At 40.9% G+C, this 19,693-nt stretch overlaps 1 protein-coding gene across 1 annotated transcript in view; it reads left to right on the top strand.

Annotated features, from left to right (window-relative positions):
• The window catches only part of LOC126284957 (odorant receptor Or2-like), a 45,093-nt gene that overhangs the window by 7,208 nt on the left and 18,192 nt on the right, over positions 1–19,693 (top strand). Inside the window, exon 2 of the mRNA XM_049984231.1 lies at positions 1,224–1,323. Within this exon, the coding sequence (XP_049840188.1) occupies positions 1,224–1,323 (100 nt within the window). The remainder of the gene's footprint in view (positions 1–1,223; positions 1,324–19,693) is intronic.

The raw sequence follows: 19,693 nt of genomic DNA, 5'->3' as shown, positions 1-19,693 counted from the left end.
CCTCGTGTACTTTGACCGCTGTACATTACATCTTCGTCTCTGAAATTGACTCTTACTAGTGTGTGTGTGTGTGTGTGTGTGTGTGTGTGTGTGTGTGTGTGTGTGTATGTTACCACAAAACTTTGTGGAAAACTGGAAGTGAACTCAATTAGGAGACTTTTACTTTCATCGTTATTTTTACCTTTTCGTTTGTTGTTCAGTCATCAAACTTGTGAACTTATCTCAATAAAAGTTCTATTTGTGAAAAATTGCGTATTGTCAGTCACAACATATTGGTGTAACCATTCTTTCCCACAAGACATCCCGGCCGGTGTGGCCGAGCGGTTCTAGGTGCTTCAGGCCGGAACCGAGCGACCGCTACGGTCGCAGGTTCCAATGCTGCTTCGGGAGTGGATGTGTGTGATGTCCTTAGGTAAGTTCGGTTTAAGTAGTTCTAAGTTCTAGGGCACTGATGATCTCATATGTTAAGTCCCATAGTGCTCAGAGTCATTTGAATCATTTGAATTATAAGACATAAATTCGTGAGTTCGCTGTTGATTACGTCACTTGACTCGCATGGTATGCCTCCATAGCACACGACGAAATATTCACAGGGTTCCAATCACCTGCATAGCGACATTGTTCCTACTTAACATTCTTTTAATTGTAAAATATGGTTATAACGGAGTAATTTAGAACATCCATCGAGAAGTTAAATTAAGCACCACAGAAAACCTAGTATTAGCTCCTGTTTTTGACAAATCCATGAAACGGGGTTTCCTTTCAAACAGCACTGCCCCGATATAAGCCGACCATATTTCCTCGACTATGCGCAGGAAATGCCATGACAATAACTAGCAATATCTATAGGTACCTTTTTCGTAGCTACAGGTGACAGAAAAAATAGGCTTTCAGTGTGTGTGTCGACAGTTGAAATTTAACTTGACGTTATCTGCTACCAGAAAAAACTATGACGGGCTTTGACATAAAAAATCTGGCCACTTCCTTTTTGTAACATATTTTTGGAATAATGTTCATTAGGTGAAGTTGTAATGAAAGTTAATTTAAAAATTGCGTTTCTGTACTAGAATCAAAAGTTGTTTACATTGTGCAACTCGCTATTTTGATTAGACTAAGAGAGTCTCTGAGTTTAAGTGCTAAAGTTTTTCATCTGAAGGACGAGGTCTGTTGACGATAAGAGACTCGAAATTAACTGCTTTACTAAATTGCTTCTCCTGTTACAGGTTCGTCAGGTACCTAAATGGCGTGATGAGCCCAATAGCTATGACGCAGTTTGTCTTCAGTGTTCTCGTCGGCTGCTTGGTGCTCTTCCAGGCAACCTACGTAAGGTCTTGCATAATGTTCAGTATTATCTACAGCTACAGTAATGAACAACTGATGTAGATATATTTAGTTGCGAGTAGCGCCCGGTTTCCCACTGATGACGGCTGCGGCACTTTCTATAGATCTTTATGGATCTTTCTTATTAATTGAATAAAAGTGGTATCTGATACAGACAAGGTTTTTTTATTATAAACGCTGCTTGTCTGTGTCATAATGTAAACACAAGTTACACACTGCAAGTTTTTTTTTTTAGAAATTATGACAGTTTGAGTAAAATATACACACACATATCTCTTGCTTTTATCAACGGTCTCATATTTGCATCTTACTGGTAAATATCATCTTCAGTGATAGTGAGCAGCTTAGAAAAATCTCTTCAAATCTCTTCCTTTGAAATGAGATTACGAAACGAATCACAGTCTTGAAGTTTATGTGACAAACCCAAAACATATAATAAACATATAATAAAAAATATAAAAGAATAAATTCACCACTCAAAAAAATTATACGTTGCATCAGACTGATGGTAGGCAATGCAATATCGAGAATACAGACATTATGCATGCATAAGCTGACATTAGACGCTATGTTTTAATTATATTCTATTTAAAACCGGTAACGAGATGAACATTAAAGAGATTGAACAAAGAATTTCCACCAGTATGTACGCGTATCCCAGATCGTTGTACAACATTATGTAGGATTCCTCTACCAGCAGTTTGCTGTTCAACCCATCGATGAGACCAGAGTCTTTTCCACGATTTTCTCCGCTCTGCTTTGACAAATGCTAACGGACTATTTTATGCGCGTCCTTCTTCGTAAATAAACTGAGTGATTAGCCAACTGACAACGGCTGCTGGAGAGCGCTGCGACCCCAAACCATAGTGAGAGGCACGTTCTGTGAAATGTATCAGCTCGTTACACGGCGTGCAACAACCGCGACGGAGAGCATATCTGTCGTGCTTCGTAATGAACAACATGTACCATGTGAGGATGAATTAAGCTTCAGAGAATCACCCTGACCCACTACCGCCTAACCGCTATCCACTATTCACGGAGATATACCACCGCAAGTTTACTGGATAAACCAGTTTCTACACTCACCTCATGCTCAGTATTCGATATTACTTCTCAGGCATCGGCATTTAGTATGAGCAGTCCTACTTCATAGTGATGCAGCCCTCGCCTAAGAGATAATATGTTTTGGGCTATAGAGAATGACGTAAATGTAGAAACTGTTCTGTTAGTAAACAATATATGTGAGAACAGACTGACAACCTCTTTAATTAATTTTAGTGTCCACACTGATCCCCTGTGCCAACAACAATTCAAATATGTTTACTGAGAGACACCTATAATAACACATTACCCCACCACTACAGTTACACATTCTCCACATACTCTCCCAACGAAACATTGATGAACTCCCTTTACTCGATCATAAAATCTGTCCAGATATATATCCCCCTTACCAATTCTTGCTGGTCCCATGTTCATTCCATTTTCAGGTCTCTTGTCTTCACCACTCACCTCTACCCTTGCTTTGTGGAATCTCTCCCTTAATACATTCCCCCTATAAAACCCATACTCCACACTTCTGAAGTACCCAGCGTAGCAGTGCAGGCTCTAGATCTAACAGGACATGATTTAAAGGGAAGCTATTTTGAAGTCACTGATACGCAGTGGATTCAATGGGATGCAACTCAAACGGACGTGGTTTAAAGAGATGCTTGTAAGTCATCCTCTTGAGGGAACCCCAACACTACACATTTTGGACAATTGCATGTGAAGTGCCACCATTGGCGCCTCTCAGAAAATAGCAAACGAAAGTCTGCTGATTCTGCTGCCCCTGCTTTCTCTTGTGTGATTGCGCATGAAGATCAGCACACAATTGTGAGAGTTCTGGGATAGATAAAGACATAATTCAAACCCTGGGCCAATTGGAATCAAGTTGCGCCCCTGTTCTCTCTTGTTTTCCATTATTATCGTTCCTTTTCACGCCGAAGTAGTGAAGGGATGCAGTGGCATAAAATGAAGGTAATGCTTTATGAGAGTATAGTGTGTGACTAAATTAAAGTATTGGCGTTGTGACGTTTACTTTAAGCACTCCCACCTCCCATTGCTGTTTGCCATAATTTCACCGAAAAACACGCTGCCGGTTCCTGGTGTTTGCTTATTGAGGGAACGTCCCACTAAGTAACCTGAACTGGTACACTATGTGTGAGTCTCCCACCAGTTGACAGTGGAATGACATTGCTGTCGTGATATAGAGAGCATCTCCTGCCCACACTAGCACTCCGACCATGATAAAATAGCCGGAGGTAGACGATAGGTGCTGAGGCCAAAGACAATGCTCTGTTTGTGTTACAAAGGCAGGAAACTCCTTGTGCCAATAAGTATTTGTCTCCCCACCCTCCACAATATCCCGTTTCATCATCAGAACCTATTCATTCTTGTTCGACACTCAATAGACAGCAAACAGCAAAGTTATCCTGCTTAAAAAAATGATGGTAAATAACGAGTACTGATGTTCTGCACTATGACTGCCGTGAAATGCTAGGGGTAAGCATCTAGATCGAACAAATGCGAATGCAGGGTGTAGATTCATTAGATCGATTTTTTGTTTTTCATATCTTGTCACTGGCATGGAACGTCTGTGACTTCGTATTCATGAAAGAGAGGTGTTTTACTTGTCATAGGGTTGTGGCTCAGGCAACAACAACCACAACGGCAGACTACATAGTTTACACTCAACTAACTACTACCCAACCACGATAGTATTGCATTTCGCCTCCCATGGTCATTACTGAATACATATGGTGAGTTGGAAATCTCAACACATTGTGAATGATTTCAAGACACTTGTGAAAATACTGTAAAGTGGTTCATTGTGTCCTCGTGAATTATCGTGATAAAAACTCGTGATAAACCAACCATAGTGCCCTCACTCTTAGATGCAACACAATTGTAATCGTCTAGTAAAACAAAAGGCAGGCAGAGCATAGTGTATAGTATTCCCTAGGTCATGTTTATCTGGAAGGCATGGTTATACACCAAACAACTATTACGACAGTAGTGCTATACATGTTTATGCTTCATGCTCTTAAGGAGCTAATCCTCAGCCACTTCCAATCAATTTATAGCAGTTGTTTATTTGTTGAATCACGAGAATTCCTAAACATTAAAACAACTGGATGGTTACAGGCTGGCTGCTGGATATGCTCACTGTCCCACTGTGAGTAATGCTCCATTGTCTCTAAAATGCAAAATGCCACTCTTAAGCGAACAGTGCATCCCCCTTTGGCAACCGTATAGATAAAGCGATGTATAAACCGAGACAATGAGGAGCAAGTGTTAACATTGGAAGTTACCCATGTATGGAGGATCATCGCAATGATTAACTGCAAAACAGCACTGCTGACGTGGCACAATCAGAATTCAACAGTTAGTGTGGTTCAAGTTGTCAAAAACAGCCATCCCCTTGTAGCAAATTCAACAAACTAAAAGCACCCTCATTATGTCTACCAATGCCAGTTGCTGGATGGGCTGAACGCAATGATTCCATTTACATTAACCTGTTGAAATAATGATGGAACAGATATTAGAGACCAGATAAATACTAACCTTAACATATACACTCCTGGAAATGGAAAAAAGAACACATTGACACCGGTGTGTCAGACCCACCATACTTGCTCCGGACACTGCGAGAGGGCTGTACAAGCAATGATCACACGCACGGCACAGCGGACACACCAGGAACCGCAGTGTTGGCCGTCGAATCGCGCTAGCTGCGCAGCATTTGTGCACCGCCGCCGTCGGTGTCAGCCAGTTTGCCGTGGCATACGGAGCTCCATCGCAGTCTTTAACACTGGTAGCATGCCGCGACAGCGTGGACGTGAACCATATGTGCAGTTGACGGACTTTGAGCGAGGGCGTATAGTGGGCATGCTGGAGGCCGGGTGGACGTACCGCCGAATTGCTCAACACGTGGGGCGTGAGGTCTCCACAGTACATCGATGTTGTCGCCAGTGGTCGGCGAAAGGTGCACGTGCCTGTCGACCTGGGACCGGACCGCAGCGACGCACGGATGCACGCCAAGACCGTAGGATCCTACGCAGTGCCGTAGGGGACCGCACCGCCACTTGCCAGCAAAGTAGAGACACTGTTGCTCCTGGGGTATCGGCGAGGACCATTCGCAACCGTCTCCATGAAGCTGGGCTACGGTCCCGCACACCGTTAGGCCGTCTTCCGCTCACGCCCCAACATCGTGCAGCCCGCCTCCAGTGGTGTCGCGACAGGCGTGAATGGAGGGACGAATGGAGACGTGTCGTCTTCAGCGATGAGAGTCGCTTCTGCCTTGGTGCCAATGATGGTCGTATGCGTGTTTGGCGCCGTGCAGGTGAGTGCCACAATCAGGACTGCATACGACCAAGGCACACAGGGCCAACACCCGGCATCATGGTGTGGGGAGCGATCTCCTACACTGGCCGTACACCTCTGGTGATCGTCGAGGGGACACTGAATAGTGCACGGTACATCCAAACCGTCATCGAACCCATAGTTCTACCATTCCTAGACCGGCAAGGGAACTTGCTGTTCCAACAGGACAATGCACGTCCGCATGTATCCCGTACCACTCAACGTGCTCTAGAAGGTGTAAGTCAACTACCCTGGCCAGCAAGATCTCCGGATCTGTCCCCCATTGAGCATGTTTGGGACTGGCTTGAAGCGTCGTCTGACGCGGTCTGTACGTCCAGCACGAACACTGGTCCAACTGAGGCGCCAGGTGGAAATGGCATGGCAAGCCGTCCACAGGACTACATCCAGCATCTCTACGATCGTCTCCATGGGAGAAGAGCAGCCTGCATTGCTGCGAAAGGTGGATATACACTGTACTAGTGCCGACATTGTGCATGCTCTGCTGCCTGTGTCTATGTGCCTGTGGTTCTGTCAGTGTGATCATGTGATGTATCTGACCCCAGGAATATGTCAATAATGTTTCCCCTTCCTGGGACAATGAATTCACTGTGTTCTTATTTCAATTTCCAGGAGTGTATAATGAACAACACATAAATCTTGTCCAGTCTGCTGTTGACACTGTACAGGCAAATGTTCCAACTGCAACTGTACTAGATACTGGAGCTACTGAATAAGTCATGTGAGATTACAAAACTTCCTACCTTGCCAGTTCAAAACTGTAAGATTATTGTCGCAGTGGGTTCTATGTTGAGCAATGTCAATGTTTCAACACAAGTGCCCATAATTCTGGGAAATGGACTCATTATATCAATGTTCCTAACAGTAGAAAGTTTAAGTGTAAATTGCATTCTTGGTATTCAGTTTCTAAGAACGAGGACGCCAAATTAGACTGCTGTAATGCTAAATGCTATCTATGTCTTCATGGGAAGAATATTACTGTAGATTTATTAAAAACAAAAGCCAAGCATAGCAAATAGGGGAACTTGGGGTCGACTGGGATATTCAGTGTGGAATAGCAACACTTCACACCTGTTTGTTTAATCTTTAAATGTAAAGGGGGTGGAAGGGCTGACCCAATAAAGTGAACATTTCAATTCTAATGAGTTTATTAATTAGCGAAAACAGTATCAAATAAAATTTGACAGGCGCCTCTCAGGCAAGATTATTTAAGTGACATTCATTACGTAAGCAAGTTAATAAATAACTTATAAAAAGCAACTATAGCTAAGACACATTATTTAAGACCATTTCAATTAACATTACATGTAGCCCACGATTTCCGACTAAATATGACAGAAGCCACTGTGGCTGATTTTAACCATAACTTTAACAATAACTCTAGTTAAGACACAATATTTAAGACTCTTTCAATTAACATTACATGTAGTCCACGATTTCCCACCAAAATTAACAGAAGTCACTGAGACTGAATTTAACCATAACTTTAACAAACAACTACAGTTTAGACACATTATTTAAGACCCTGTGAATTCCAACTCAACATTACATGTAAAATGAGATTTGACACACAGCCTCAACTTTAACACGAATACTTAAAACATATACATAACGTGGCGTCGGATGGAGTGGCCGAGCGGTTCTAGGCGCTGCAATCTGGAACCACGCGACCGCTACGGTCACAGGTTCGAATCCTGCCTCGGGCATGGATGTGTATGACGTCCTTAGATTAGTTAGGTTTAAGTAGTTCCAAGTTCTAGGGGACTGATGACCAAAGAAGTTAAGTCCCATAGTGCTCAGAGCCATTTTTTGAACCATAACGTGGCCCATCTTGCAGATCAAACCACAAAGTTACTCAAATGCCCATTGTCTTGTAAGATGGACTTTTAGGGCATAGGAAGTTACAATTTTGTGCAATGATAAATTTGTAACAGCAGAAGCAAGGTCAAAGCTTGTGAAGCTGAAGTTTAACCACGAACGATGGAACCCACTGAGAGACGTAATACTTAACCTCGAAACAAGACGTGGTTCCGTTTGCAACCCCACGTCGAGTAAGCTACCAAAATGTGAACCCAGCAAATGCTACCGAAGAGGAACACACGAGCTCAGGCGAAGTCCACTGCCCATGAGCCAAACTTGCAATCTAAAGGAAAGTCCTGTGCTTCTGTGGCCCCGCTGCCTCAGCTCACTGAAACCATAACCACACACGACAACAGGAGGCTTAAAAACTCTTCTTAACTTTAACATTTAAAATTGACCAGTAAATTAACTCTATCAAACCAAGGCTAAACAACAACTAATTTCCCTCGCGAGTGCTTCTTTTAAGTTAAACAGTACTTGATAAACAAACACTAAGATTGGTAAATGAACTGGCTCACGAGCACCGGCACTCACTAGAACTTAATGACACACACATAAGCAAATACATCAGTATTATGCGGAAGCAGAGCACAAGCTTATTAGGAGGCCTCAAATGAAATCGAGCAAGCATCACATCACAAGTCGTGCAACGTCTTACTGTGATAATGATGATGATGATGATGATGTTAGGCTTGTGGGGAATTCAACTGCACGGTTATCAGCGCCTGTACAAATTCCCGACCTTTGCCCAGTCCAAATTCGCCACTTGCATGAATGATGATGAAATGACGAGGACAACACAAACACCCAGTTATTTCGAAGCAGGTGAAAATCCCTGACTCCTCCGGGAATCGAACCCGGAACGTTTTACTGTACCAAGAGCGATCAAAATCACAGTTAAGTAACGGCTCTTAGTAATTAGCGTACAACGGGTGTCTTGATGCTGAGACTATTTTGCGAGAATGCGTCCCTCCAAGGTAGCAGGCACATCCACCGCTCACGAGGTTTCCAGAGAATGCACAGCGTCGGCCTACTCCCGCCGTCTCCAGTACAATCACGTGACAGCTTCCGCCCGGTCTCAGGCACGCCGTCTTCGCTTCTGCCCGCCAGCCACTTGCCGACTCGCGCACCGTCGCGTTCCGTTCTCAAGCGTTGCGTTCTCTCTTTACTAGCGGTCGGCACTCCCTTATATCTCGAGCCGGCCCAAGCCCAAAGACAAACCTCATCACTAGGGAACAGATCGCACTCATGACAGAGATACTACTGGCGCCCGTCCCACCACGGCTCACAGTGTTCAACAATTTTTGTAAAATAAAGTAACACAAGAAAACACTTCTTAAAAATGGTTCAAATGCCTCTAAGCACTATGGGACTTAACATCTGAGGTCATCAGTCCCCTACACTTCTAGTATGATCTAACACGTGATACACGAAAATCGCTTACAACTGTTTGTTATTTATTTTTTACAGTTTTCAAACAAATGCTTGCACATTTCTCTTTCTGCCCTACCCATGAGGCAGATTGAGATAAGGCAATTTTGTTGTGAAATTATTGCCTGGACTAATGATCTACCAATGATGTGTTTTCTAGTAGGAAGTCTGCTATCCATTGATCACTGGTATGCTGCCAGCTCATTCTTTTGTTCTCTAATGAACGCAGTTTTCAAGTTTTCCGTTTGATTTGTCATGTCTGTAGTTGCTATTCTTCTTAACTTTACAAATATATCTATTTAACATTGATTTCGGTATGTTAAACTCTTTAGGTGCTTCTAAGAGTCCCACTTCAGAAGATAAAACGGCTGAAAGTGCCATTTCCATTGACTTAATATCTCATTATTGTCTATCACTCTTTCCAATGTAAGTTCACAAAATCCGTAAAAAAAGAAAGATATAGTTTGTAATCTACTTCTGCATTGTCTGGTTCCGCCGCAAGAACGCTTTGCAGTTAGCAACTTTTATTGAGCATAATAATTGATACATATAGATGTATTGCATAACTTACACAAAGCAAATGAAATGCTCCTTAAGTTCACATGTCATTTAAGAGGACACAAACAACAATTAATGGCTTACCTTGCTTTGAAATTCACAAAAGTTACAAAAGTACACCTGAAAATTTAAAGGACAACCATTCGATTTCAAGTCACACTCCAGACCAAGACAAAATGGCTGTGCAGCTTCCTGTCAATACAGAGAAAATTTACGTATCTCTATAATGGGTTGAAGCAATCTCAAGTTTAGAAAACATCACAGTCTCATTGTGCCGTGCTATCCCATTTTGCCCCGAGCTCCCATAATGTCAAAGTGTTTAGGTCAAAATTTTTAGAAGAGAGGTGCTGCGCATCAGCAGTCTGCAATCATACTCCATGGACATGAAATATAGTGAAGATCATGTTAGTGACAAAGTATCACAGTCCAAGAACCTTACCACACAGCCGTGAACTGAACTACTTATTTTTGTCTCTAAAGCATGCAGATTTATTTGTAAAAAGAAAGAAAAAAGAGCATCATCCAAGCAAGAGGTCGTTACCAAAGAAATGCGAGGGCGAGACAAATGAAAACCTTAAATATTTTTAAATATTATTTATTGTGCAGAAGTGGTACAAACCTGTATCACTTTTCAACATAATCTACCCCACGCTCAATGCAAGTCCTCCAGTACTTACAAAGTGCATAAATTCCTTTAGGAAATATTTCTGTTGGTAGTCCGCGTAACCACCCATCCAGTGCGTGGCGTACCTCTCCATCAGAACGCAACTTCTTTCCTCCCATTGCGTCTTTGAGTTTCTTCCTCATCCATCATACTCACCAGACCTTTCCCAAATGATTTCCATATGTTTGGACCACTCAAAGATGCGTTGGGAGGAAAGAAGTACCGTTCTGATGAAGAGGTACGCCACTCGTTACATGAGTGGTTTCACAGACTATCGAAAGAATTTTTTCTGAAGGAATTTATGCACTTTGTAAGCGCTGGAGGACTTGCATTGAGTGTGGGGGACATTATGTTGAAAAGTGATGCAGCTTTGTACCACTTCAGGATATAATAAATAATATTTTAAAAAATATTTAAGGTTTTCATTTGACTGACTCTCATATCTAAAACCAGCCTACTGAACAAATGCTGCGAAGCAGATCTAAGTTCAATAACATCAACTAAACCACAAAACAACATGTCAGTTTATGTATCTCCCTCTTGCCTCAAGCCAAGAGTAGAGTAAAATACTTAGCTGCACTTTTTTTTTACTGCGAATAGGGCATCTCAGGAGGTTCCAATTTCAATTCTTCCCTCATTGGTCTCTTCTTTTCTTCTAGTATGCCTTCATGTCTTATGTATCTTTGTTCTTTCTCTCTTCATACCATTTTGAACCAGTCTTTTTAACTATCCTGATTTGGAATCTTTCCATTTTCAGTCTTTTTCCCGAAAGGTTTCTCTGTTGTGTATATCTTCTGTTGTTGTATTGTTTCTTTCTTAGTTGCACTTTGCTAAATCACCTTTAAATATATCAGGACGCATGCAGAAAAATTTAGTATAGCAGTACTCATTACTAAAAGGATAACATATTTTTATATACCAACAATTGGTAAGCCCGATACATAGCTATCACACAATACTTCTAACTTTACTAGCCAACAGTGGTAAATATTCCTACAAAAACAACGAATTTGGCAAATTTTAGTGGCTAGGATATTCAGAGAATTTAATCGATTCATTCATACTTATGCCGACAATCAGCAAACACAGTGGCCTGAGTTTCTTAAACATTTTGAACAAATAGCCAACAGATGTAACTCTTCAAGCTTTCCCGGCGGATATGTTTAAATAGACTTCACGGGTTTGCCGCCGGATCACGTTGTGCAAATTCTACAAATATTTCCTCAGAGAAACTGTCCGATAGGTCTGAACCACCTGTAGATGTCGGACAGCTGCTCCGAGGAAATATTTGTGGAATCTGCACAATGTGATCTGGCGCAAACCCATGAAGACTATTTAAAAATAGCCAACAGCTGGCCACACACTCTATCCATTACATTCCAGTTGAATTCATGCTTAGACAATCAGAAAGATATGAATGGATACACCCACTTCCCTAAATTCTTATCAAGGAAGCTACCTGCAAAAGAGAATAATGCAAATACTGATTTCATTAAAGGAAAATGCTTAGCTAAGAAAATCATATTATGATAAGAGGTTAAAAGATGTTCAGTAATTTCATGTGTAGGATAAAAACTTTTGAAAACACATCCAAAACATTCCCTTTGGGGAAGAAAAACAGTAAATGGCAACTGATGTGTTCAGCTCATTTTAAAATAGAGTACCTCACAATGTGGGCTACTTGTCTTCTGTGACTCAAACAAAATTAAAGGTCTGTACCCTCACTGAAACGTAATGAAATAAGTACAGTAGCTGTAGCTTCTACACAAATAGAAGTTCGTCCAGACACATAAAATCTCTGATCACTCAGAAGTTAGCTACTTTATAGGCATTTAAAGAAAAACCTATTTATATCATTTATGTAAAAGTACAAACAGTATGAGTAAAAGTAAAGTGGTTAATATGACCTGTACTCATATACATATTGTCTATAATGGATGTATATTTTACACTTTTTAATATGTAATTCAAAGAATATACATAAGCAGAATCTGTATTTTGTCAACTAAGTCACTGATATTAATATAGTTAAGCTGTGAGACAGTGTTAAACGCCCCCTTAGAAAAATTATAAACGACTGTGCTTAAACTGACACACAATATTTTTTGCGCAACGCAATCTGACTTTCAATAATCCCTACAAAAGAATGGCCCTGCCTAACAATAACCTATACCTTTCATGAATCACTTACCTCACAAAAATCTTCGTTACCCAAACTACTCCAATACAGCGAGCGCCACTACAGCCAGCTAAATAAAGGTTCAAACTACAGAAGTCACTAACTACTGATAGGAATAGTTAGCAAATGAAAGATTTTGATAAAGAACAAACAATGTATTTACCTTAACAGTGTTCAAAAGTCATAATATATATCAGTTCATGACATCCAGTCTTACAAGTTTACTGTCTCTGATGGACACACGTCCAGATCATCCGCTCTCTACGCTCCATCTCTCTCCCCACATCCACCACTGCTGGCGGTTCACCTCCAACTGCGCAACGCTACGCACTGTTAACAGCCAACTGCCCAACACTACAATAGCCAACAACAATGCAAACCAGCCACAGACTGCACACAGCACAGCCAGTGATTATCATACAGAGCGCTACGTAGAATTACTTATATAAAAACCTATACAGCCTACTTACTAGTGTAAGTGAGTAACAGATAAGCTCTCTCTATGTCTGCTGTCTTCGTGTACACAGTGCGATTTTTTCCATTGTGCCAAAACTCTAGCGATTGATCGATGAGGGGATGTGGAACAAAAAAGGTACAATGAACTAACGCCCGCAAATGCATCGTTTCCATGCTAGAGACCTTTTATCCAGTCATACATTGATGGAGAGACTGTGGTCTAATACGCACTGCACCATGCCGCCACAGTTTCAATATGTGTTGACAATGGTTTTCATGTGCCTCAGTGCATGCGTGTATGTGCCATAGCATTTTTATCTGACACTTTCACATTGGGCGGGCTGCATCCGAACACTGTCGAAGACAGCAGAATACGCTGCTCCACTGTCACCACATCTGGAATGCGCTCTGCATACACGAAACCTTTGAGATGGGCACACAACCAGAAATCTAACAAAATCCAGTGAATGGGCAGCTTATGCAGCAGGACCTCTCATCTGATTCATCGACCAGGGAAGGCAGGGCTGGAAGTTAATGGCGAAGTGGGCTGGGGCATCGTCATCTAGCAGCCAAATAACCATTCGAATCATCAATGGCACTTCTTACAGCACGGGAGGGAAAGTCACCCAAAAGGAACGCAGTTAATTCCGGTTTGTTAAGCGATATGTTAGGAAGACTGGTCCCAGAATACAGTCGCCAATTATCCTGACCCACACATTCCGGTTGCACCGACGCTGATGATTCGCTGAATACTGAAAGCAAGGTTACGCTAATGAACACTGTCGTCACATTTTCCTCCAAGTATGGTGTCCGCACATTTGAGCTATGACCTTCAACACTTCCTGTTTCCTGAAACATTGTTGCATACATTGAATGCTGTGGTTGTTGTCGGTAGGGACAGGTCTCCTGACACAACCTTACTGCCGCCGCCCGTTGTCATTGGCCTTTCTGTAAGTAAACACAATGTCGGCAAGCTCTCGATTCGAATACGGAACCATTGTGTACAACGCTGTATCACGTCCAGAGAAGTGAATCTGAGACAAAATTATCAATTATTTTGGTAGAAGTGGGCGATAGGGCAAGACGTATGAGGAACAGTACCACTCTCGGAGGAAACCATACATATTATAACTGTGGTTGAACGGAATGGCGAGTATTATTATCCAGTAGCCTCTGTTAACAAAGTATTAATCAATATATGGTCCCTATCACGTAAATCATACATATCGGTGCATAAGTTCATTAGATTTTTTTTTTTTTGTTCTGTATCCTCTCATTGATCAATCCCTAGAGTTTGTACATCGTGGAAGAAATCACCCTCTATGTACAAAGAAATGAGAAAGCACATACATCAACTTCACTTAATGTATGAAAGGGATTGTACAAAAGTAATGTTAGGCACATAAGTACTCCAATAGTATTGCTTAATTGTGTGATTCTCCCAACATAGACAAGGTGTTATCAATTACAACAGCTGAGTAACTAATATTTATTGCACTTTTTTAAAGTTTTTGGTAACAACTGAAGAGAATAATGTGCAGCTCAATGCTGAAAGCAAGGTCACACTAATGAACACTGCCTTAACCGGTTCATCTTTTGATGAAACCAAGAGTCGAGCGAGTGGCCCTTAAGAGACATATAATAATAATAACGTCCAGTAATATTTATGATTATGGACTCCGATGCAATTTCATTTAAAACTGTTTGTGGAACTATTATGTGGAAGCATTCTGTTGTTGTGGTCTTCAGTCCAGAGACCGGTTTGATGCAGCTCTCCATGCTACCCTATCCTATGCAAGCTTCTTCATCTCCCAGCATCTATTGCAACGTACATCCTTCTGAACCTGCTTAGTGTATTCATCTCTTGGTCTCCCTCTACGATTTTTACTCTCCCCACTGCCCTCCAATACGAAACTGGTGATCCCTGGATGCCTCAGAACATGTCCTACCAACCGATCCCTTCTTCTACTCAAGATGTGCCACAAATTTCTCTTCTCCCTAGTTCTCTTCAATATCTCCTCATCAGTTATGTGATCTATTCATCTAATCTTCAGCATTCTTCTGTAGCACCACATTTCGAAAGCCATTCTCTTCTTATCCAAACTATGTATCGTCCTTGTTTCACTTACATTCATGGCTACTCTCCATACAAATACTTTCAGAAACGACTTCCTGACACTTAAATCTAAACTCGATGTTAACAAATTTCTCTTCTTCAGAAACGCTTTCCTTGCAGTTGCCAGTCTGCATTTTATATCCTCTCTACTTAGCCCATCATCAGTTATTTTGGTCCCCAAATAGCAAAACTCGTCTACTATTTTAAGTGTCTCATTTCCTAATCTCATTCCTGACTTAATTCGACTATATTCCGTTATCTTCGTTTTGCCTTTGTTGATGTACATCTTATGTCCTCCTTTCAAGACACTGTCCATTCCGTTCAAGTGCTCTTCCAGATACTTTTCCGTCTCTGACAGAACTAAAATGTTATCGACAAAGATAAAAGATTTTATTTCTTCCACATGGATTTTAATTCCTGTTCCAAATTTTTCTTTTGTTTCTGTATGTTCACAAATTTTTAGATTCAGATGAATTTGAGAGTGTGAAATTAATAGCATCTGCTGTACAACAGTTACGCTTCCAGGATGTACAACAGTTATGCTTATCAACAAGTTTATACAACTACAGTCACTGCGAATAATAGTAAAAACAGAAATAAAAATAGTAATAATAATAATAATTAGATTTGTAACTTACATGAGAAACGAAAGAGTTATTTCTGTAAAATTTTGCTGTTTTTGTACATTTTTGTTTTTGGCGATAACAAAATAATGTGTAAGCTTCCGCTACGTTCCATTTCGTATTTTTGTGTAGTGGGCATTTTCGTGCTTTCCATTTTTTCGGACAAATGTGCAAGATGCCGGACAGATCTATTAGTCCACGAGTTTACTTCCAGGCCGAAAATCAGGGATTGTTACTCTGCACACACACAACAACTTGTGCTAACTGTACACTTCCTTGTTAAACGTTCGCTTGTGGGTACGTTTATTTGATTTCGTCACTCAATCAAAGGCTCTATTCTTAGAGGCCCTAGTCCTTTTGAGGCTAACGTTTTCTGGTAATTTACTTTCCTGTTCCCAGAATGATATTTTCAGTCTGCAGCGGAGTCTAGCTGATTAAAGCTGTGCCCCAGACCGAAACTCGAATTCGGGACTTTTGCCTCTTGCGGGTGAGTGCTCCAGCGACTAAGCTACCCCAGCACGAGTCACGACCCATCATCACAGCTTTCCTTATCTGTTAGCATTTAAAATGGATCCAATATAGTTCACGTCTCCACTGCACATGAATGCCAGTTCCCATACAATAACCAACCAAGTCCAAACACATAGTGTCGTCTGTGGAAACGATTAAACTCAGGCAGTGGTGTCTGCCAACAAGGCCACTTGACTATAATGTAAATGAGGCGCTGAGAGCCTTAAGTGCCTAAAGCACACCACCGTTGATCCCACGTTTAACTGAATATCAGAAAATCAAGACATATAGTTTTTTGTGACTTTTTAAACATAAAATGTATCCTTTCAGCACAGATAAACCTGAATCACCATAAGATCAACAGATTTCCGAAGCATGAGTACTACAGTCTCACAGTCGACTTTGATGTGCTTTAGTCCGTTATGATTCTCAGTGACTCAAATAGATTACTGTATTGTAAAATTCATAATTTAATGTAACTCATTCAGTAATCCACAATGTAGATTACTGTCGGTACAACTTTAACATATACTGACGCCCGATCTAATTTTACTACAGTATATGATGGGTGAATTATCATATCTGAGGGGTGTGCTACCATCTAGGGGTATTTATGACGAACGCATGGGAATACAAGTTTGCCGCTGTGTGCTACCACTTGAGGCATTGACCTAAGCTTCTAGTTGAGTGACAAGGACTAGCTGCGCGCATTGTGAATCGAGCACATTGTTTATCTGGTCCGTATGTACATGGCCGTAAGGCAATTGCGTATGGCGAGTTGCGCATGCGCAAAACCTCCTTCACACAGCTGAAGGTGTCCTCGCGACCCTGTTGCCAAGTCTCGCGGAGTCTGGAGGAACAGTAGCGCAGTAGATTTAGGTACTTTATCTTTCAGATTGCAGAATCCATGTTACGTTTAACAGCACTGAAGGAAAAATAGCCAGTAAATCTGCAAGGAGTCGAAAGTTAGGGTGTTCACGTGCTCTTGATCTTTTTCACAGCAGCTGCCACTGTGTGGAGCTACGGCAGCTCCTTCATACGAACAATGAGGGACCCTTTGTTCGCCAATATAAAGTAGACAATATCACTGAATAATGTATCTCGACTTGGAGCAATGTGTACCCTACGACCTCTCAACATTGTTGCACCTGATGATGTGGCTTTTGGGGTGTGAAATTGATTATGTATCAATAAAACAAGAATTTACCAGTTGTCAAAGGAATTGTTTTTAACACGATGCCTTTAAACAACTGTGGCTGTCAAGATTGTAAAATACTTTGTGGCTAGAAACTGTTTTTAATGCCATTGGGTTCCTGTACTGTATTAGGCACGGAAACATGTTGTGTTTGTGATGCTTCCATATACTTGTCCTTCCCTATCTCTTATGTTCAAACAGCTGAAGGGAATTTAGCCAGGTGATAGCTTCGACAGTAGCTGATATCACTGTTTATAAGGTCATATGTTAATTTAATCCCAACTGGTTTCTTAACAATACTATCCTAATAACTGAGAGTGCAAGCATGAAACTCTGTGAACAATTATAGCTCTAACCAAGCGTGTATTAAAAGGTCACTTACGAAATTATCATTCGCCAAAGTTCCTGTATGTCGCAGACAACACCGTTTGAGTAGAGGAGAATGTTCTACTTGGGGGATAGTGTATCGGAGATGTATTCTAGTGACCGATCTTAGAATCACATGAAAAAATAAAATAATTTTAATTTGTGATTGACTTTTATAATACTTCTCCTTAATTTGATTTTGCATACTGATTATTGGTGTGTAGTAGATTTATAATGTAACACACAGATTACTAAGTACAGTAAAGACACTTTTCTCTATTGCAACACTATTACATTCGAGTAGAAAATTTGTTCCCTGGTATATGACCAAGTTGCACCTTGAACAACTTCTTAAACCAGTAAAATTTTACTTTCCTGGAGCACTTTTTTGTAATTTCCCAAAAGTACTGCAGCACACGTAAGGTGGATGCTATCATATCAAATTAAATATTAACATGTACAAGAGTACTGTTACAGGGTTCCCTAGAAGCAAAGAGAAGCATTTTAAGGTACAACACTTGCCCCTAATTTATGCATGTGGTTCAAAAAAATGGAACTCATAATGTCAATGACATATCAGGTACTATAGAAACTATGGGTCTATCCGGCAGCAGCCTTTTCCATGACAACAGGCAGGGTTGTCCTTGGTGTAGTCGTTTGGCACACAATTCACTACATGTCCTACAATTCAGATCATTTGCTATGCGGCTCTGTAACTACACATATTATATCTGTGAATGGTGTAATTCAACTAAGGGAGACATAAAAATCCATTTGACTTTCTGATTATACAAGGGGCCTAGAAGTTGGCAAGATGGAAACTGACTATTCTGCTGCTGTTTAGGTAATGTTCATTCCAAGTAATAGCTGACCAAAACTAGGCATTTCCCGGACACTGAATTTGCCAATTTTCTAATAGAAACGAAAGCAAGAAATGAACTGAGATTGTAGTAGAGTATCGAAAAAATTTCATTTCCATGTATTCGTGAAAACATCTCTGAAATTATTAAACAGTCGTACAAAGATCCCGATCAGTATCTGTAGGCTGGGCGCAGCTACTTCTCGCATCTGCAACGACATTTTGTAAATATCTCTATGTCAGCGCCTCTTCGTGGCCCCATAAAATGCTATCGGTTTCGCCCACAGCGGTTTGTGCTTAGGAACTGAAGATGTCAAAAGCGCTGCCAGGTGTCAGTGATTTCCTTAAACTGGTTCGACTGTAGAAGTGTCTTAGTAGTGAAGACTTAGTGCTAAGAACGTCATGCATATAGCGGCAGTTTTTCACGCATCTCGTTGTTTATGGCATCATGCTTCCTAAACTATGACCGGTAAGTTGTTCTTAACACAACAGCGATTGTTGCGTGACAGTAAGGGATTTGTGCCCCAAAGTTTGGTTGAAATCTGTCCAGTTGTTAGGAGAAAAACTGGGATGCACACACTTACATACATACACCTATTTTTATAATATGTAAGGATGAGTGACAACTCCTTTCAGACTGTTCTGCGCTTACGAGCCATAAACATACGTCTCAATCCATAAACTCAAGGTTTCGAAACGATATGTTCGAATAGTGATAGTACGGGATACGTATTTTGTTATGGTGATAACAAACCTGATTTTTTGACAGGGTGGTTTATTTTCTGAAGTTGCCGCGACAGTTTTGCACAATTACCAGAGAAGCCTAAAGGATTCATTCTTGGCCAACTCCTACTCCATTGATGAATTTCTCAGTAAAACCAACGGATTTGTGTGCGTATAATATAACTTTTGCACAGTTTCAGTGCAGTAATGTGTTAATTGAAAATAAGTATTATAGTAGTATTGTTTATTACCTTATAAATAAATAAATAAAACATTTTTATTTTAAATTCAGTGCATTAGTATTTGTAAAATGACTCTTTCATATAGTGTTCATTAAAAAATGACGATCATTCCACTTAGGACCTGTGGAATGGTGCACTAGCTTATTTG

The sequence above is a fragment of the Schistocerca gregaria genome, chromosome 8, assembly GCF_023897955.1.
Source record: "Schistocerca gregaria isolate iqSchGreg1 chromosome 8, iqSchGreg1.2, whole genome shotgun sequence".
Lineage (NCBI taxonomy): Eukaryota > Metazoa > Arthropoda > Insecta > Orthoptera > Acrididae > Schistocerca > Schistocerca gregaria.
The sequence above is the reverse complement of the archived record's forward strand: the minus strand, read 5'-3'. Positions and strand labels throughout refer to the sequence as shown.